Source organism: Strigops habroptila, chromosome Z, assembly GCF_004027225.2.
Source record: "Strigops habroptila isolate Jane chromosome Z, bStrHab1.2.pri, whole genome shotgun sequence".
NCBI lineage: Eukaryota > Metazoa > Chordata > Aves > Psittaciformes > Psittacidae > Strigops > Strigops habroptila.
The window spans coordinates 89,127,949-89,150,024 of NC_044302.2; the positions used below are offsets into that span (position 1 = coordinate 89,127,949).

The 22,076-nt window shown below is 34.5% G+C and overlaps 1 protein-coding gene across 8 annotated transcripts in view; it reads right to left on the bottom strand.

Annotated features, from left to right (window-relative positions):
• SPEF2 (sperm flagellar 2) overlaps positions 1-22,076 on the bottom strand; it is a 78,001-nt gene that overhangs the window by 43,543 nt on the left and 12,382 nt on the right. For 5 of the 8 annotated variants that reach the window (XM_030470401.1, XM_030470404.1, XM_030470408.1 and 2 more), the window contains 14 exons: positions 19,482-19,670; positions 18,117-18,304; positions 16,797-16,965; positions 13,004-13,220; positions 12,760-12,890; positions 12,471-12,537; positions 10,528-10,601; positions 9,634-9,737; positions 8,546-8,793; positions 7,054-7,162; positions 6,370-6,527; positions 4,150-4,313; positions 2,529-2,656; positions 2,297-2,435 (listed from right to left, as the gene is read on the bottom strand). In XM_030470401.1, coding sequence (XP_030326261.1) covers positions 2,297-2,435; positions 2,529-2,656; positions 4,150-4,313; positions 6,370-6,527; positions 7,054-7,162; positions 8,546-8,793; positions 9,634-9,737; positions 10,528-10,601; positions 12,471-12,537; positions 12,760-12,890; positions 13,004-13,220; positions 16,797-16,965; positions 18,117-18,304; positions 19,482-19,670 — 2,085 coding nt within the window. Of the gene's footprint in view, positions 1-2,296; positions 2,436-2,528; positions 2,657-4,149; positions 4,314-6,369; positions 6,528-7,053; positions 7,163-8,545; positions 8,794-9,633; positions 9,738-10,527; positions 10,602-12,470; positions 12,538-12,759; positions 12,891-13,003; positions 13,221-15,020; positions 15,161-16,796; positions 16,966-18,116; positions 18,305-19,481; positions 19,671-22,076 lie in introns of those variants that run through there. The other 3 variants (XM_030470403.1, XM_030470402.1, XM_030470407.1) reach the window with 3 other exon arrangements.

The following is a 22,076-nucleotide window of genomic DNA, read 5'->3' on the forward strand; positions in this document are numbered from 1 at the left end:
AGAAAACTTAAATACCTTTTTCGTATTTATTATTAAAAATTAAATTTTTTTGCCTGTACATAAGGCATCTTCCCACTTGGGGCTTTTTCTTTATTGTTATAAATATGAAAGACTGATCAACAAGTCATGTGCTTACAGAAAGCTGACAGAAAGTAGCTTTACAAATGTGCCACAGAGAATAATACAAAGGTATGAGATGAATGTGTAGGCTGTTTTGCTTTCCTCAGGCAGAGTCTATCTAAGCTAGAAAAAGATATAAGAATATGAATAGCTAAGCTCTCAACTGCACCAATAATTTCCCACTTAAATTGTTTTCTAACTAATACACTTATAAGAAGAATACTCAAAGGGGAAAAAATATAGGAAAAATTCGGAGTATGTCAGAGTTCCAGAATTCTTCCAATTTGGATAGCTTCATGCCATTTTTTCTTCAACGTTTTTCATAACTAAGGGCTCTTCAACCAGTGGACTGTATCTAATAGCAGCACTATGTAGCTTACTGACAGCACCGAAGATCTATTAAGCATGCAACATGCATCCAAGCATTCTGTTCCCCATTGCCATCTCTGCATGGAAATAGTGTGACAGACTTCTGTGTAATGAAAGGCGGCAGGAAGAGTGTTAAATGTATTGGCTTCCTTGTAATCAGGTGGTGAAAAAAAAAAAAGAATGGACGCATGTGCTAAGTCCTTTTCTATCTGGAACAAGACAAGTAGGGGGGCTTAACCCATAGTGACTATGTTGAGTGATAGCAATGGAGAGAAATTGGAGAAATTACTGAAAGGGGGTGTAACAGAGATGGGCTGCTCAAGCGTATTTTATCAGTAGTAATTCTGAGGTTAGACCCTTATGATCCCAAAGCCTTGGCTGCCCTTTGGGCTGTAGGCCTTTGAGGAATTTTTCACACATCACAAAATGAGGCGGATATTCACATTTTCCAGTTGATATCAGAGAAATTTGGTTTTTAGGTTTCACAGCTGGCAGCTTCCAATGCAGACAGTATTTCAGAAAGGGTCCAGCTGACAGTCTGGGAAAGCTGGAAATGTTTCAGGAAAAACATTCCACAGATCATCACTCTCTTAACTTCCTCTCTTCTCCTTTTCTAGCAGCAAGGAAGGTTGTATGACAGAATTCTCACATTCAGGAAAGTACAATGGACAGGGCATAAAAGCATAGAGAAAATATCATCTTCACATTCACCCACAGGTTTGGGATCCACAAGGGGTAGAATGGGTCATTCAGAAACAGAAATTCTGGAAATCATATATTTACTCCAAACTGCTTAGCCTTATCACAGTATCTGAGCCTTACTGCATCATATGGGACTATCACCTCCTCTTAACCTAATTTGAAATGGATAATGTCAAACATAGATTTCTGTCATGAGCGAAAGGCCAAATATTAATTCTAGCTTTCTAAAATACAGGACAGAGGGATTCCAGTCTTTCAATGTAGTAGAAATTCAGAATATGGATGATGATTTTTAAGTCCTCTACTTCATTCTATCGAAATAATGCTATAGAAAAGGAGATCCAATTCTTTTTCCAGCTCAGGGAATTCAAACATGCTTCCACCTATGTTCCCTCCAACTAATAATGTTACCAGCATTTTTTTCCCCTTTCTGGGAGCATTTCCTGATATGGTTTCAACTAAACCCCATGTCTTTTCTGAAATATGAATCTGATAAATTCAAAGAGAGCTCTACTTACTGCCTATGTTAAATATGGCTTTGAACTTCTTAGGACCTTTACCCTTATGGGTTTTTGTGAAGAAGAATTCTCAGTACGTGTATGACCTAGCAAAGATGTAGCTGAGCCAAAACATTTCAAAGAAATTCTCTGGATTTTGTACAAATCAGTTTTAGACAACATATATTACATTATATCATTTATGGAAAAACTAAATTACTGCTAAGATTTATTAGCTTGTGATAGAAATCTCCAAACTCATGAGTAAAATCTTTGAAAACCATAAAATGTAAAGAAAAGAAAAGCAGAGAAATACTTATTTTACAATATACTAGGATACCACTGTATAACCTAAAAAAAGACGTAAGACATAAGAAGGATATGGCAAAACCCCAGAATACTGTATGTACAAGAGGAAATGAGATAGTTTCAGAGGAGTGGTAAAAGCAAAAAAAAAAAAAACCAAAACAAAAAAACAAACAAACAAAAAAAAGAAAACCAAAACAAAACAAAAAAACACACAAAAAACCAACCAAACAAAAAAATTCATTTTATATCAAGCTTATATATACAATGAAATAATATTTTAACTTTTGCCATTTACTTACAGTAACTCTTTGGTGTAGTTCTGCTTTCACTTCCTCATCATCTCGCAGGTCATCAGCAATTGAATTAAAATCTGATTGCCACAGAGATATAAACTCCTGCTTAAGATCAGGATGCTTCAAATAATCTTGGAATTTTTTTCTGTAAATTATGGTAAAAATAGTTTTGGCGTTAAAAGACACATGCCCCAGGTAAATACTAATATTAATGTAATAAGCTACTATTTCTACTTACCTAACATCTGCTAAGTAATAAATCACTGAGTGCTGTTCATCCCTTAGACACCTAAGTATACTTTTGATGGTATTCATATATGTATTTTCTACCATTTCCCAGTAAGGTACTAAAAAACCAGGTACCTCCTGTGAATTTTTAAAAAACATAGAAATTAATCAATATATTTCTTGGTAACCCATTTAACTGTAACATTAGCAAATATAAGAAAGATTACCTCATGAAATCATATTACAGTTTTTCTTCACGGTGTATTTCTTTTGATTTATAATTATTTACAACTGACTATAGACACTGTATCAACATATAGTTTTATCCTGCGGATTTATTTGGAAAAAAGTGGCAGTACTCAAAACGAATGGGAAATTCCAGCAGAATATTCCAATATCTGTTGTTTTGGATATGCTCAAAAACTAGGTGAAGATTCTAAGCGAGTATTTAAGTATCAAAATTTGATGGTACACAACTGCCAAAGCTGGTAAAAACCTAAGCCAACTATCTAGTGTTGCAAAAGTGACATTTTTGAATCAGACAGACTGACTGACTGTCATGAAATACAAAATAAAGCCCATGGCTAGAGGAAATGCAACATATGTGAGGTTGTTGCACTCATGAAGGCAAAACAGGTAAATATTAGGAAACAAGTTACAGAACAAAATACAAAGCAATATTAAGCAGCCTTGAAATCTACATCTCAAATACTTCATGCAGTGCTAGCTCCCCATCTCAAAAAATTTACAGTAGAACAGACAGAAGGGCAAGAATGATAACTAAACATATGAACTGCCCACATGAGGTGAGTTAAAGAGATTATGACTGTATTGAAGAAGCAAAGAAACACTGAATTAAATGAAGATGTAATAGGTGCCTGTCACATCTTGCATACCTTCAGAGGGTGATATAGCATTATTATTTGCTATATGTCACAATCCAAGAACTAGCATCCTCAAATGACCCAGGCAAACAGCAGGTTTAAAGCAGAGAGACAGATTTTTTTTTTTCCCCAGAATGAGCATAATTATACAAGCTGTATCATGGAGACCAAAATGTAAATTGCTTCAAAAAAAGAAATCAGACATAATCACGGAACAAAACTCTTCTGAGAGCTACTAAACACAAAGACACAGATTTAAAATAATCTCAAGGAAACCCTAAATTTCAGATCACTGGAAACTAGGAAGATGTCCCAGGGGAAAACATGTTAGAAAAAAGTATCCTAGGAGAAAGACCAGTGCACACTTTCCCCATTCTTACATTCTTTCTAAGAGATACACAACTGGCCTTTGTCAGAAACAGGAAACTGACCTAGTAACATTATGTTAGTATTTCATAGTATTAAAAAGTATCATTAATTTGGCATCCATGTGCTATTCTTCATCATTGTGAAGAATTTAGAAAAAAAGATCAGAATTTTAAAGTGTGTTTCCTTATTTTATATATTTTAGTAGCAACTGTTATTTATATTTTTAAATATTTATAATACAGTACCAGTGTATCTTTCATTGAAAAATATTGAAGAAAAAAACCACAGTGAAACAACAGGTTCAGGCAGAATATGTATAAAATACTGAGAAAAATATATACTTTGATATCTAAGACTTTCAATCATGAATTAATGTACCTTGGGAAGTGGTTCATCTACATAAATCCATTCATCTGATCCTGGTTCAATTGGTGGTGGTTCCACAGGAACGGAAGGAAGTAGGTCTTCCTGTGTATGTGCATCCATATTACTTATATTAACTGGTGAAATTTTTTTTTCTGGTGATCTTTCTGTAGCAGATCCTTGTTATAGGAACATACAATTATTACCTTCAAATGCATTTTCAGTATCAATAAACAGAATCTATGCTACTCTGACAAGTTCGAAATAACGGAACAGATTAAATATTTCATTACTTATGTGTTGTTCGTCAAAAAATATATGAATCAAATCAGTGATGCCAAAGTTACAAAATCACTTTCCATTTAAGCTTATATTTTGCAGGACTGATACTTTTCTAAAACCAGCACTGTGAGGAAAACAGGAAGATAATGAATTATTATATATGCATATACATAACAAATTCTTTACCAGGTAAATCAAGGCCAGTGGTGTTGATACAATTCTGAGATTCACTGTAACTGTCACCATTTCAAAGACTACCTGCTTAACTAAAGAATGATCGTAAACACTTACAGCTTCTGTGCTAGACTTGGGAAAGAGTGAATCAATAAAAACAAACATTGAAGAAATAACAGATAAATTGAGCTAAATCTGGCCTAATATGGAAAATACACCTTACTCTGATGAGAAGCTGAGAAGTATGAAAGATGATGGATGGGGTAAAAAGACACAGAAAAGATCATGTTAGAGAAAGAAACAAGTGAAAAACTAACCCTGCTGACCTCTAGTATAGCAAAATAATACTGAATGTAATTAGCAGCTTCAGAGCATGATTCAACCCTAAGATCTGATGTCGAGAAAGATACCAGCTTCTCCTCAGTGACCACAGAAGGATCCTACAACAACTAGATTTTTAAGTTAACATTCATTATCTGTTCAGAATCATAACCACGAACTCCAGCCAGTTTTGCTGTTGATTGAAAATACGCAAAGAAAATAAACAGGCTTGCACTAAACCACTGTTGGAACAGCCTTGTCTCTTTGTTTGAAGGAAACTTAATATTTGAAGAGCTGCTCTGTTTTGTTTTACTTTAAGTGTGACAAATCTGTCTCTGAAAAACAGTCTTGCTTCAATGGAAAAACTGCTATCATTCTCCTGATTTAAATTTATAAAATGAACTAAACTGTTGGCCACATAAAATATTCCAACTACTTCGGCTTCTGCTAAATATTTTGCAATCTCTGGATTTAGCCTTACCGTGTCCTTCCCAGAATGCTACAAATTAATATATATTCTCGTACCTCTGTTCTGATATATAAACCTAATAGTGAAGGACAGCTTGGAATCTATTAACACAAATATAAAATCAGACATTATTTACTGACCACAGGGATTACTGCTCCATATGGAGTAAATAGTCATTAAAGTACTTCTACAAGGTAGCTGGATTCTAACCAGAAATTTTCAACTCCATTTGCATCAATAGGAATTCTGCCATTGACTCCAGCAGGAGTCAATGAACTGGAAACCTTGTGCACGAGTAGTGGTCTAAACTTTTACTGCTAGGACTGTCAGGATTGCTTTTCAAGCTATTACGGGTTTTGTTTATTTGTTTGGTGTTGGGTTTTGGGGTTTTTTTGGGGTGGTAGAAGACACATCAAGACTTTCTTGCAATAATTATGGAGAAAAAACCTGGTTATTCAGAAGTCTACTAATTCTAGTTTACTTGATGCATCTTTTCCCCTGGGTATGTCATCATTTTTCCTTTCTTTAGGTGGTTCTTTCTTTTTGGGTGATTAAAAGGAAAATTGGAATAAAGATGCACCAAAACACATGTCAAAACCACTCCAAGTTATCCACGCTTTTAAGCTGATGATGATAGATGAATATATGTTGATAATGACAAGTTAGTCTTTCTTACATTTAAACCAGAAAGAAAGGACTGAATTCAGTAATCCTTTACTTCATTAAATTTAAGTAAATAAAATTGACACTTTAAATATTCTATTTTTTTTCTCAAACTATCTTTACAATCACACGAAATTGGTCCATATCCTCTGAAAAGGTAAAAACACAACAAAGAAGTTCAGAGTTCTGGCCTGTCAGTTATCACTGACTCACACATCCCCAAATTCTTCCAAAGCCAGTAAAATGTATGTTTAGTTACACAGATTAGTATTAGTTTTAATTATAAAGAACAAAGTCTTGTAAAAAGTAATAACAGGAAAACTTACTTCTATTCTGTTTTTTGAAAATTTCTTCTATTATAATGTCCTTCACTGTTTCACACACAACACTTTCTTCTGTCTCTGCATTGACTTTCACTAGAATATTTTGATGGACTGAAAACCATTTTTCTAATTTTGGCCAGGTGTCTAGAAAGCCTGAAATTCTACAAAAATCATATTAATGTATAAAATTAAAATCTAACTAATGGAAAGTAAACATTTTACCAAAATAATAAACAAAAGAAAAAGCAGACCATCTATTTTAATACTAAACCAAATCCAGGCAATATTTTTGGCAAAATAACACTCCATCCACATCAACCCATTCATTTTCAACATAGGAAAAAAAAGAGCAGTTACATGATGCATGACAGATGTCAGATATAGGTATGCATAGATACATATATATACGTATGTGTACACGTATGGTTCGTGCAATATATCTCTGAAAAAGAAAAATCCCCTTCGAATAATAACTTGGAAAAACAAATCACCTGAATTCTTACCTTTTGGATTATTTATATTGTGCTAAAAATTAATGTACTCTTTAGGTCTCACATTAGAGAAATTCCTAAGCAAATTCTTAACATTATGCATGTCTGTACTATCATGGATCACATATGAGATTCAAATCAATTACATGCTTAAACATTTGGCTGAAGCAACTTCTTTGTACTTCGTATAACATACCTATGTAGCACCTGGTCTCTGCTGAAGTCAATCTTCTCTTCCAGGATTACAGCATCTGAATTTTGATTTTTGTTCTCTTGTTCAGTCTGAGATGACTTTGATTTATCTGCTGTGTAGAAAACAGCATATATGAGCATATATTGAAAAAGGCAATTATGCAGATACTTATTCACACCAAGTAAGATAATTACTAAAAGAAAAATTTCAGTGTTCCATGATCTTATATTTTTTCATTCAAAAACTGGGTACCAAACTTCCTAAAAGGAAAAGTTGGAGAAAATGGTAGAAATATAAAATTAAGAGGGAAAAGACCTGAAGACGGAGTCTTGCCTCTTCCTCTGTTTAAATGCATAGCCAATCCTAGACTCACAGAAAGGTTAGGGTTGGAAAGGACCTTAAGATCATCTAACATTTCCTGATATACGCTTTTAGTCACAGAACTCTCTAGTTCTAGAAAAGGAGCATTCCTGCAGGTGGACTTATCTATTTCAGGCTTATCTATTATAACAATTAGAAAGTATTTTTCCAGTCTAATCTGAATCTTCCTTGAAGTAACAACTCCTTTTCACATCAATGGGTACATATTCCACTGCATCGGAAGACAAAGTATTCTCTCTTTAAGTCTTTCCTAAATTTAAAGAAAACCCCTTTCATTGATTAGAAACAAGCCCTTTTTCACAGATTTCTGGGGTTTTTTTATTGCTCTTTTGACTCTTTCTATCACTACGTTACATTTTATGAAATCAATTCTGTTTGGATTTCTGAGATTATATCATTTATTATCACATTTTCAAAGTGTTTTGGCAACACAAGGTCTAATAAGAATTTCAGGTGTCTATACATTTATCTTCACTGCATTGTTAGTAGAAGCTCTAATGATTTTGCCTCACCCTCACTCCTACCTATTGATAAAAGCTAAAGGTAATGGCGCTTTAATTCAAACTATGTGCCGTGTAAGCCCTGGAGTGAAAGCAATGGCAAGGAATCTTCTCACAATCTGGACAATTCATGAAAATAATCTACGTTTTGCCAAGGTGAGTAAGGACAATTAAAAACATGTGGTCTGGAAGTGAAACATAGCTCAAAAAGCCTTTCACGTTTTTGCCTTTGTGGTCAAAATTGACAATTTCTGATTGTTCACTGACTAACTGAAGACAAAGGAAAGGCAGTAATAAATAGGGAATGAATGTTGGCACGTCGCTTTGTTTATAATTTTCTTCGTCTCTTTCCAAATGTATCTCCTGGAGAAAAATACTTGCAAACGGAGAAGAAAGCTGTCAAGAAATCTGAACAATTTCTGATTTCATAATTTTCAGAGGAAAACACAGATATTGTTATAATTTAGTATTTTAATTAAAATGTGCAGTTTGCTGTTATGTTGCAAAGTACTCACAATTTAGATATGTTAGTACTATAAACATCTTAACTTTCCTTTTACAAACACCAAAATCTGCTTGCCATTTTACCTTGGTAAAAGTAGTTGGAAACTTACACTTCAAGTTAGCCACACGTTCAAGTACCACAGTGTCTGAAATATCCAGTAATACAGATATATCAAATGCAGGTGAAGTAGCAGGAGGCTTGTTAGGGGCTCTGGGATCTATGACAAGTGAGAGCTTTACAGAGTTTACATCTTCTGCTTCTGGACCAATCCCGGTGTAGGCTTTTTCAAACAGCTTTGCCTGATTAATTGTCATCGGAAAACCATCCACAATCCACCCCTTCTCTGGTGGTGTTTGTCTAAAAGTAAATGAAGATCCAGATTTATACAGTGAATTGATAGCATAATAATAACACCTAAATAAAAGCTTGCCCTAGCAGTCTCATTCTGAATTCACTATATTAAATATCCTGTTGAATAGAGAATATGACACACATAATTAAATCCTGAACTGTAGAGCAATGGATTTTAGATCTGAAAAATAACATGAAGCCTAACTAAAAATGAATAAAAGCTTTCAAAAACACTTTTTCTATACAGTATACAGACTATGATTAGAGGTGTAATTACACAATTTTGTACTACAGAGTACCTTTGTACTGAAATAGCAAATAGAAAAATCTGTTTCATAACTTTAAAATATACTAATGGGAGTAATATAACTGAAATCATATTCATGTGGAAAATAAAGTACTAATTGCACATCTAGGTAGTTGAGATCATTTTCTGCCAAACAAGAGTAGACAAAAATAAGCAACCTATCTGCTAAAGTATGAATGTTTGGATTATTCATTTCACAAAACCTAAAAGAAAAAATACTAGCACATGCTGAATAGCTTCAACAAAATAAAGACATTTATATTCACATTAGTTATATTTAATGACTACGTGATAGTCGTGTATTTTTTCACTTACCTTCAGTAGTACGCAATAATGTCTGCAAAATTTAGGGCTAGACTCTACTGCTAGCATTCTACTACTACCACAAAATGCACACTAATCACTAATTATCTCCACTTTCAAATTAGAAGACTCCAGTGTTCAAAAAATACCTTAAAAAAGAGAAATGTCTGAATCTAGAATACAAGCTGGGTAACTACGTTCTAAATAACTAAAGAAAAAAAGCTATAGTTTCATACTTAATGGCCTCCAATAGGATGTCAATTAGTAATTCATCAGGAATGCTTTTTCCTTTCTTCAACAATTTCTGTGATGTGGCGCCAAGCTGGGCACGTACAGATAGCTGTGGAAGAGTGCAGGGTAAGATTCATCTGCTCAGAATGTTCACAACGCTCACTATTAAAAAGAGTATGATTCTACTTTATATATCACATATCATTTATTTAAATTAATTGTATTACTAGTTTAGAATTAATATTTATCTCTTAAGGATAAGTAGTTTCAAACGATGTAAAAAAGACCTAGGTTAAGTGCAACCTCCAACAGATTTCCATCATTACACTCATGAAAATGAAGACAGAAACAAGGTTGAGAAACAAAGGATATAAAGACCAAGAAACAACAAATTAAGTGTCCTGGTTCTAAGCTTATTCTGATTTTCATATACCGTAATTCTACTGATGGTTTCCTACAGCAGCATTAATTACATAGGGATTCTTTTATGTCTCAGCTTCTGAAGTGTTTTCCAGTAAGCAACGAAGTCTAAGATGTCACTGTAGAATTAAGTATTTTTCAACATAAAGAAACCTTGTCATGGGATGAATTATCTATTTGCTTGGCAGCAGCAAGATCAGAAATACATTTTTGCTAACCCAGAAATGGCATAATATCATATCTTACGTAAATATGAGATTTAACGAGAAGATACAGAACTTTAACAATATGTACAACTCTAACCAAGATACAAAGGAATAGATTTTCATAATAAACTCTTTTCATATTTCAAACAGAAAATAATTGCAGTGAGGTCAACAAATTGATTCAGAATGATAAAAGGATGTCACCATTTCAGTAGTTTAGCCACTTTAGCTAATGCATCTTTAGAAAGTAGAAGTGAAAATTAGATTACAAACCTTAGATAGGTCATCTTGACTGTTATCTGATTTAATTTCTTGCCAAGATGGATCCTTTCCGACAGGAAAATTGCCTGAAACATGTACATTGCAAAGTTTGACAATTCTATTACTGTAATACTTATTACTGTATATAGATAATTGAAGTATATGCCTCATTATTGTTCTTTGAAAAAAATCTATACAGAAAGTATATACAATTGCTAGAATCATAGGATCATTGATTAATTCTGGTTGGAAGCAACTTCTGGAAGTCACTTAGTTTGAGTTCAACCTTCTGCAGAAAGTGGCGTCAGTTATGAGGTCAGACCACGTTGCTCAATAGTTTACCCAGCGTCATCTTGAACATTCCCAAGGATGGAGACTACACTACCTCTCCAGGCAATTTGTTTCAATGCTTGATAGTTCTCATGAGCAAAAAGCCTTTTCTTATGTCTAGTCAGGAGGGCAACAAGAAGGGATTTTACAGGCCTCTCCACAGCAAAAGGAAGTCTCGGGAAAACGTGCACCTGCTGAGACATGCAAAAGACTGAGGTATCCCAAGCTGCAGAGACTAGCAGGAAAGTCTGCAGCGAGAAAGATTTACGCTTGGTAGGGGAGGATCAGCTTAAGGAACATTTACATAAACTGGAAACACACAAGTTCGTGGGACCTGATGGCATATACCCACACATGCTAAGGGACCTGGATGATGTCATTGCTAGGCCACTCTTAATAATCTTATCATAGAACCATAGAATGGTATGGGTAGGAAGGGATCTTAAAGATCATCTAGTTCTAGCGCCCCTGCCACAGGCAGGGCCTTGGTGACTAGGGAGACGCCCAGGATGAGAAGAATTTAACTGCCACGCCTCTTCTCAAGGAGGGCAAGAAGAAGGAATTTGGGATGTAGAAGCCAGCCAGCATCACTTCAGTCCCTAGGAACTGATGGAGCAAATATGCATGGAAACATTTCCAAGTACAGTAAAGACAAGGAGATGACTGGGAGTTGTCAGCACGGCTTTAGGAAGGGGAAATCATGCCTGACAAACCTGATAACCTTCTACAGTGAGGTGGCAGGCTCAGTGGTTGATGCGAAGATCAGCGTGTGGTGTTTACATTGACTTTTGACACTGTCTTCCTTCGCACCCTCATAGACAACTGATGAAATATGGACGAGGTAAGTGGACAGTGAGATGGGCTCAAAACTCGCTGAACTGCCATGCTCAAGTTGTGAGCAGCAGCATGAAGTGCAGCTGATAGTCAGTGATCAGTGGTGTAGCCCAAGTGTGGATTGTGAGACCAATATAGTTTGTCGTCTTCATTACCAACCTGCACGATTGAGACACAGTGGACCCTCAGCAAACTGGAGGGGAGTGGTCGATAAACGACGTTGTTGTGCTGCCCTTCAGAGGGACCTTGATGGGCTGGAGGAAAGGGCTGACAGAAATCTCATGAAGTTCATCAAAGGGAAATGCAAAGTCCTGTATATGGTCAGTCACCCCCCCGCCTTCAATACCATCTGGGGGTCAACTGTCTTGAAATCAGCTTTGCAGAAAAGGGCCTGGAGGCCCTGGAGAAGAACAAGTTGACAATTAGCTGGCAACGTGCCCTCGCAGTAAAGAAGGTGAAGAGCATCAGACTGAGGCTCAGACTGAACAATGCCTCTGGACCTGATTGTGACCCTGACATCAGTGGATATTCTCAATCTTTGTGGGCGAATGTTGGCACTTCCTGCTTTGCTATTGCCCTTGTCGCCTAGCTCACTTTCCTTCATGGAGCAGCCTCACTTGCTATTCTCAGACACTAGGAATGTGTGGAAACAGGAAATTCGTAATGGAAACTACTGTGAAAACTCAGACGTCATGGATATTACCTCAAAGGTACAAGAGAAAGAGGAATTGTCATTTAAATCTGGTAATATTACATGTCTATATACATATATAAGTAAAATATATACCCACCTTCGGTTCTATTGATAGGTATTTCTGTTTCAAGATTCTTTAATACATCGAGCAGTGGTAAGTTCTTCTTGACGTTGTATCAGTTATGAAAGAAAATGGATTAGAAAGGAAACTACATATTAAAGGAAAAACAAGCCTGTCATTTCAAGCTGATTCTCAAAGTCTTGTAAGTCAAAACTTAGAGTTAAGTTTGAAATCTAGCAAAAAAATTGAAACATACTTTCTTCTTTACATATTTCATGCTCATCTCCCTGTAGGAGCCAAAATCAAAATTAACAAAATTGCTTACCTCATTTTCTTCCCCAGAACTCTCTGCGTCTCGTGGAAGCGTATTTTGCTCACTTTTCATTTCATTTTTAAGAAAAGCTTGGATGGCCTCTTGAACCAAAATATCAACAGATAGTACCTGAATACTGCAAACTAGTACACAAAAAAGTGGGATTTTAAGGCAAATAAAGACTAAAATTTATATAATAAAATAAAGAATTTTAGGAATAACAAACAAACAAATAAACAGAACAAACCCACTCTACCTTTTTCAATAAACTTTACACAGGTAGTTTTTCCACTGAAAGGTTTTCCCAAAATACATCCCTTTATAGGAAAAGGAGGAAATGCAGGTGAAGATATGGGTTTTGGAGGATTGAAAATCTCCGTTAGTCTATGAAGCACATGACCCAATATGTTATTATTAAGAGGAGGTTTGTTGTCACTATTCTCTTCATCTGGGCACCATTCCCCTGTCATACTCTGTATAAATGACAAATTACCAAATAATTTGTTAATATGCCTGGTTTTTCATCTTTCTAGATATATGTATTTATACACAAACTGGATAGATACAATAAGCAAATCTGAATACTACTAAGTAATAAAATATTTTTTAGAATAGACCCTTGTTAAAAGCTTTAATTATGTCATAATCATTATGCATTAATGATATTCACTAGTACCTAGTTGAGACAAGTACTCTTACAACTCCCACAATTTCGTCGATTCCTAGAATAATTTTTTTTAATTCCATAAACATGAAAAATCATTTCACCAATACCACAGAATGAATCAGTAGCCGATTTTTGGAATAGAAGGTCAGTATCCTAATAGTCAGCACTCTAAAAACCACACAATGTTATTGTCCAGTATTACACATAAATCTTTGAAAATCTGTAAGGACAAAGATTTAAAATATCTATATTTTCCTAACACACATACAATACAGAGAAAACAGACAAACAAAAAAACCCCTCCCCCCCAAACCAAAACAAAACAACACCCACACACAAAACAAACAAACAAACAAACAAAAAAAAAACCCTCCCAACCAAATAAAAACAATCAACAATCCAAAACAAACAAGCCACCATATAATTGAAACAATTTTGAGGGAAGGAAATATTGATTAGAAACTTTCAATTTGACTACTTTAAGATCAATATAAATTTATCAGTACTATGAGTTACCAGCATGCAGCTTAATGAGGTTTTGCTAGCAAAAATACTCTTACTGACAATCTCATTGGAAGAAAGATGAGATTGGAAGCATGTAGTCAAAAGAAGTGAATACAGAATTGTACTTTTTGCCATTAGTGACTCTAATATATACTCTACCAGTACTGGATCTTCTAGCACTAGGAAAGCTCTGATGTGCAACTTGTGGTACAAAAAGCTAAAAGAGAATATTTTAGTATGGAGGGTGATTCTAGTCCTGTATTAATTATTATTTGGTTGCCGGATACTAAAAAGCTGTTTGAAAGATACAATAATATTCCCAAATAGACTCTGGCTTGCCACCTCATTTGGGGTGCAAAATAAAGGGTAGCACACAGTCAAATGTTTCAGCAAGGGAAACTCCAAGTAGGAAAAATAATGAAGAAAAAAAAGTTCACATAAGAGTGGCTAAACACAGAGAGTCTGTGGAATCTTTATCCTTGGAAATACTTGAATGCTGACCAGACAAGGTTCTGAGTCAGATAAAGTTGCTCAGAAGTTGGCCCTGCTTTGAACAAAGAGGTGATACTAAATGACCTCCATATCCCTTTCAACCTCAACAATTATATCATTCTAAAATTAAATATTTAATCACCATTAACAGAAGCAACCAGTTTCAAAGTTCTGCTGAAAGATAATGTTTTGAATCTATGTTCCAGGCAGAATATGCAACCTTTTTCTGAACTTACTCACATGAATGATATATTTTCACAGCATACATTCTACTAACAGAACTTTGAACAGAACTTGTCGACTTTGAATATATGTGCATTAGATAGAATAATACAGTGTAACTTATTATCACTCTAAATAAAAATATGTCCTACTTTTATCAGTAAAACCAAATAAAAAAAAATCTTGAGTTGCACAATATCCCCTCTAATAGATCTCAGAAAACATACTTCTTAATATGTAATTGAAAAAACATGCTTAAAAAACCCAAATCCTTGTCCTATCTGAACCATTCTTCCTTAAACAATAAGTAAAGATGGATCAGTTGTGTGAAACTCTAGGAGGAAAAATTAATTTCAAATTGAATGGGCTCCCCATTCAACGTACTCACCTTTCAGATTTCTTGCCCTTTTAAGCAGAAGACTGCTAGGCTGTACCTTTCTTGTAAGAAAGTAGCTTATCCGTCAGAAACACATTTTCAGGTATCCAGGTGAAAGTTAAGTAACTCCTTGTCAACACTCTTGATCTAAACTGGAAATTATTTGATATTTTGAGCAGTGCCTACTGTTACGTTTATTTTGGGTGCTTCCATTAATTTATTAAGTGATTAGCTACAACTGATGATATAGTAGTTTCCAAATATTTTCAATATAATGTGTAATGTGCAGTGGACTGACAGCACTGTATCTTGTTCTTGTATTTTATTAAATATATCTGACACTTTTAGTCCGTATTCCTAATGTAAACTTAATAATCTTGAGAGATGCAAAATGGCCTTTGCTGAGCTTTTCTGAAGGGTTAAGAAAATCAGCATAAACTGCCAGAATGCCCTGCCAACATACCTTTATCTAGAAGCAGTTGAAGGTAAGTATTAGTAATTTACTTAGGGTTTTAGAAGACACAAATATGATTTGGTGCCAAAAATTTTACACGTCATATGATACCAGCTTTTCAGGAATACTGATTCAGAAAGGCATAAGACTAAGAACAACTGGGAAAAAATTAATTATGTGGATGTACAGTTGAAACAGACTGGTAGTGAAAAAGAGACTTCAAATGTGTCACTAAATGTTTGAGAACTCCAGTGCTTTACTTCCAGAGAAGACTACTACTGTGTAATATAAACAACAGTATGACGGAAAAACACCCCACTCTTTCCTGCCTGTCTGTCCCATCTGTCCTCCCTGTTGGTCTTGTATATATGCATTTTTCACCTAAAGAAAGTGATCGAGAAATCCATTACGAGTTGATAAAGTCTGAACAAGGACTTTATAAATAGATACCAGAGTAGCAGATAACAAACTATAATAGTAGATAATCAGAAAAATGTATATTAAGATTGAAACGAAAGTAAATCGAGCTATCAGACATTCATCACAGAAACTTGTAACAAACACTTATACTCACTGCAAGAGAAAATGTACCAATCGGTTCAGGATGTGGGTAAAATATATATTGCAGTTATGTATATATTGTAGTTATAAATTCCCAACAAGTCAAAGATTGGTTATTTGCCATGATTTGGCCATGTTCTAGTTAAACAGATTATTTCAGAAGACTGAATATGTAGCATGATTTTCTTTTCCTCCCAAAGAAAAGTACTATTAATGTAATTTGGAAAAAAATTGTACAATACATTTAAACAGGAAAACACTACTACTTCACCTGTAACTTGTGAAATTATATTAAAGTATTGTAAAGCTAAAGAAAAGTTTTAAGGCTCCCTGAAAAATAGTTACTTGTATGCTAATGGAAGGTTAAGAAAAATGCCAGCCATTTTTAATAATTTTCACTAATGTTACCATTGTAAAACAAATGCTTCTCTCAAACTAATAAATCTTATCAGAAAGCTTTCACTCAAAATTGCTGAAATTAAGACTATCAAGTTAATATATTGGTCCTACGAGCTCAAGAGGGAAAAACAATCAATGTTATATACAAGAATGAAATTATAAGTGTTTTAAAATTTTACCAGTTCTCCACTGCTATTGACATAAAATATAGCCATATATTTCATATAGAACCTGAGGCAATGAAAAGAAAATGCACGTCAAAATCTGATATTTGAAACTTGTAAAAGAACAAAATGAAACATCACAACAAATGTTTGTGATTATGAAAAATCAAAGTGTATTATCTTCCATTATGCCTTATCAGTTTGATGTACCTTGTATTCACTATAATCTTTTTCATCTAACAGATTCATTTTATTCAGCTCTACAAGTTGTTCTGGGCTTGGTTCACTCAGCAAAGGTTGAATTGAGGCTTGTTCATATATCGGTTTTCCATTAAAAAAAAGTTCCTTCCAATCAAGCATCAGCTTTAATGGAATTCTGCTGCAGAAGAAATAAATTTAAAAAAAGAAAAAGAATGAATTCTAAAACAACAATTAAAAGGGTTAGATATTTGAGAATAGTGGACCCAAATTTATAAGAATCACAATCACAAAACAAGCATATGCTGAAGTAGATATCATTTGTAATCCTTTCTATAATTACTACAGGTTTACATAAGTTGTTGGTTACTTATATGACAGACATAGGCACTTGTAGGCTTCAGTATTTCACAAATGTGACATCACACAGCATCTGGCTGCCAGAGCTGTGTAATAACAGTTCTGCTATAGCTATTATTCCCTACTCCAAAATATTCTTCCCTTTTGCGGGATAAAGCTTCCTCTCACCAAAAAAAAAAACCCAGAATTTTTTTCTGGAAGATAAAATTAATTTAGCATTATAAGAGTAAGCTAATTTTTTTTTCTTTTAGAAAGGGAAAATATTAATATCAAACAAGACAAACTGCATATTGTAGCAAGCTAAATGTAAACAGGATGCTGACACGTGACATTAGAATTATATGGCTGCTAAATGAACAACATAAATAGCTTAAATTTAACAAATAGTCAAAATTAAAGTTTCTATTATTTAGTAAGATGACATCAATCTATTTCAAGTATCTCTACATATTGTGCACCACTCAGTACAAGCAAATGTGACACTAGCTTACACTGGAACCATGACTGTGTCAGATAAGGAAATCATCAAATCATCACTAAACTGTGTCTAGGCTGACTATTTTATCATGTACTTACTGGGCCTAAATTTATAAAATTTCCATAAAACATTATCATATGTATTTCATATGGTTACAGCTTTATTATTTTTAGATACAATTCCACTAAAAGGCAAGGAAGATTTTGGCATATTTTCTAATGCTGTAAGCCTTACCCCATAGTCTAATCACTGAATACTAATGAAAGAACAACAGCAACAAGGCCCCACTTTCTGGTTCTGGACATACTCCTACAGCACAACCACATTACTGCCTTTGGACATTACCTGCCTTTGGACATTACCTGCCTTTTTAGGACCTTCTCAGAAACTCTGTGCTATTAGGACATGTCAGAAGAGAGAATCATAGCATGTAGAACTCTGAAGTCTGACAACTATGCTGTTATTTTTGTCTCACTACTCACTACTATACTCACTTGTTTGTCAGCAGACGATAGTCTCCTGCTTGTGTTGACAAATCAATGATTTGGTTGACCACTTCCCAACATACAGAATAATGTTTTTTATAATGTGCCTGAGCTCTTTCAGCAGCAATTTTCTCATGATGTTCTCTTTCTTTGATAATTTGTTCTTCATAATCAATTTTTTCTTGTTTTGCAAGAGCCTAGAATTTTTTTTTCAAAGAGTAAATTTGAGACTACAAAGAAAATGAAAGTGCAGAACTGCACAGTCCTGGAAACAAAAGTTAACTTTCTCATTTAAATCAAGAAACAAAACCAGCTAGATTCTCACCAGAGGTGGATAGCGAGTAAGCAGATTAACACATAGAAAAATCTAGAAATTTTTATTCATTCTATAAATTGCAGGGTTTTTCTTTCTAAATAATATATTACTTCTTTCATGATGAACAGATTAAGAATGTAATTAGTGCTTAGGGGGCAGGGAAAAATTAAATGATGCTGTCTATTCTTCCTAAGAAATAAGAAATAACTATGCAGAGGCACTGGCAAACCACTTTTTAGTTCCACTGAAACCCACAGTGGAATACTCATTGAGAACACATGACAAGTAATTTAGCTTAAAAGATTCTGATCTGCAAATAATTTGATATTATTGATGCCAATCAATCTTTGAGAAAGATTTCTGGTATTGGTAGAGAATTAGTAGTTCTTGTGACAGTGTGTTCCTTTTTGCCAAAAGCATATTTAAAAAAGATATTGTAACCAACAGTTGTAGCTGCTTTAGGGACTCCAGCTGTGTTGGAGGATTTGGAGCTGCTAATCGTTTTTTGCAGGAACAAACCTGCAAAACAAACCTGCAGGAACAAACCTGGTGATTTCTACCATCACATTATGGCCTACTATCAGTGTAGCACTTTGCAGTTTGCCACAGGTTTATGAGTCCTTTTAATTTATTTATCAACTCCAAACAAATTTTCCAAGGTAGAAATAACAATCATGAGTGAAAGTCCTCCAGCATTTCTCAAAAACGGATGTTAACAGATTACATCTAAAGGAAATGAAAAACATGATTCCTTAAACAAGATCTTATGTTGTTGTCTTGTCATTTTGCTTCTGCAAGACTTTACCTTTAAAACTCAGCATACAGAGATGTTTTCCTACAAAGTTAAAATTAGTTTGGAAGAAAAGATTAAAATTAGACTTTAAGTTGCTCAGCTTTATCCCTTATTAACTTAGCTGCAACTTTGAACCTATCTAAAAAAATATATTCCTTAAATCAAAAAGTCCTAAATTCTAACAGTTGACAATACAAATTCCATTTTATAAAAGGAAAGTACCGTAACAGCCCTGCAGCAATTCAGGGAGCAAATAATCTTTTACCTCTTCTCTGTCAAGAGCTTCCTGGAATTCTTTCAGTCGTCTTTCTTTATATTGTTTTTCCCTGAAAATTCTGTTTTGCCTTAACACCTCTTTTTCATGTCGAACATGCATGAGTTGAACAGCAATCCTCCGCTCCTGCTGAGTTTGTCTCAATAATCTGTAAATTAGTTGCTCCTCCCGGTAAGACTTCTATAATATAAAAAATTATAGCATTAAGCAGAGCTTATAAACTATTTCCTAGACAACTCAACAGTGTCTCATATGAGAATATGGAGTAATATAACAGCATTTACCTGCTCATATGATACATAAATCCAAAACAACAAATCTAAGTGTTATATTTGTAAACTACATAAGAATTGTAGAACTATAGAAGTGAATTCTATATATGCCTTAACTGAGATAGTAAAAATACATTTATTCATATTTGCTTCAGTATGCAAAGAAACACCCTTTCCTCAAATCAATTAACTTATCCCTGCTGTCTGCCAGTCCCTGCTGTACTCTGCTGGATCCTTGATCAGTCTATTCTATGAAATTTTCCCTTCTTTCTTGGGATTTGGGTAATTATGTCCTCCATTTTCCTCCATTCAGAACAGTGGGAATATGAGGAAGCATTCAGAGCAGAGGAAAACACAAGACTTCCAGGTAACAGTTTCAGTGGTCTCACTGGGACATGAATAGAATCCTCTATTTGGTACTATAATAAAATCATTTGAACCATTGCTTGAAGCATAGTCAGTATGCACAGACACTTCGAAGGCTGCGGACTGTGACTTCTCACAGTACTTGTCAAAACATAATAGTATCTTCTCACTACTACACTTCTTTAGACTGGTCTTGGTATCTAATGCTTCACCTAACCTAAAGTTTTGCCTCATTACTTTCACAGTCCAGTACTACTTCTGAGTTCTAAGCTTGCCTTTCAAGCTCCATTGCCAAATATCACTCCTACAGCAGAATTTTAGAGGAAATTTCTGATTTACAGGACATTTATTTCAGATGTAGCAAAAATGCTATGAAATCTGTTCAAATTTAAAAACATAAATAAGAAACTGATCTGAGGATTTCAAACTCATTTTTCTAAGAACAGAGGAACAGGTAAAGCCAGTAAGTAATAGTATGAAAGCCAAACCAAAGTAAAGTATCACTTCTGTTTTCTTTTAATCTGGTTTATATTCCATCAGCTGTCTGTGACAGAGAGGGCAGAACACATTACATAAAATCACCTGTAAATGAAAAATCAAACTAAATGACATATTATTATACTATTCATGAAAGAGCTCTACGAAGAGGTCTAGATCTGTGCTACACAATGCAACCAGCACATCTGCAATAGATTTCTAACACTAAGCTGCGAAACATTACTATTTTAATTGCAATAATAAGAACTACAACTTACTAATTCATTTAGATCTTTAATGTTGGTGTTAGGGAGAAGCCAATATTTTCCAAACAAAACTCTTTCCATATTTTTAAGCTCTTTTCCCTTTATAATTGCTGGGAATAAACTACACTTGAATTAAATACTGGTGACTTGAAAAGACTAAGCTTTGCACTCCTCTTTCATAGCACTAAATCTCAGGACACTGCATGATATTTCTAACGGCAAAGATGCAGTCCCATAATGCTTCACCTGCATGCAGTGAATTTTGTGAATTAGATCCCATTTTGTGATAACCATTTTGGAAGTTTTTTGCTTTGTACTCTATTTGTAGTGTTTGTACACAGTTTTTCTATACATAGGACTATCATCATGCATGCAACTGAAACAGAAAACAATGTAATAGTAAGAACTTTATATGTATTTTATATTTTCATATTCACCCTATGCGTCATTTGATATAGGTCATGTGATAAAATTTTCCAGTAGCACTGCCTACTGAAGAGTTAATCTGTTCAATTTGTCTCTTACATTCACGAAGTCAAGGCAGTAAAAGTAGACATGATGCCCTTTCCTGCCTCAATTTTATCTACTGTTTCTTTGGGCTTAGTATTTCATTAAGATTTCAAAGAAGAGAAGAGAATGTACAGACTTTGCTTCCCATTACCTTCATTGTTTTCTTTAGTTGCAACTGCATATCCTCAGCCATGGATTGGTATTGCAATAAGTACTCCACCCGAGGAAAAATGAATCTTTAAATTCTAATTCACAAGGGATTGGGGCACTCACCCTAACAGAGTGGTCATACTCAATCAATTGTATGGTGCAAACATTTGGTTTAATAAGAAATCAAAGCACCTCCTCTAGTAGAATGTGCTCTTTACAAAGGAAATAGTTCCTTTAGAACACTTCAGAGCCGCCAAACCAGACCTTTTCTTTGTTAACTGAACAGTGGAGAACATCAGTATTCTACATGATCAAACATTTTGACATTCTGAGTAGGCCTAAAAAGAGGTAGCCAGAAATTTCTGATGAACAAGAACATATGAAACGTCAATTAACTCAGAACTACACTATGGACAAATTAGGATCCAGAATACCAAACTCACAGTTTCAAAAAGGGTGCTTATTGAAGCATACATACTGTTTCATACAAACAGTAATTGACAAAGTATTAGAACCTAAGGTTGAAAAGTTTTGAAACTCCTGGA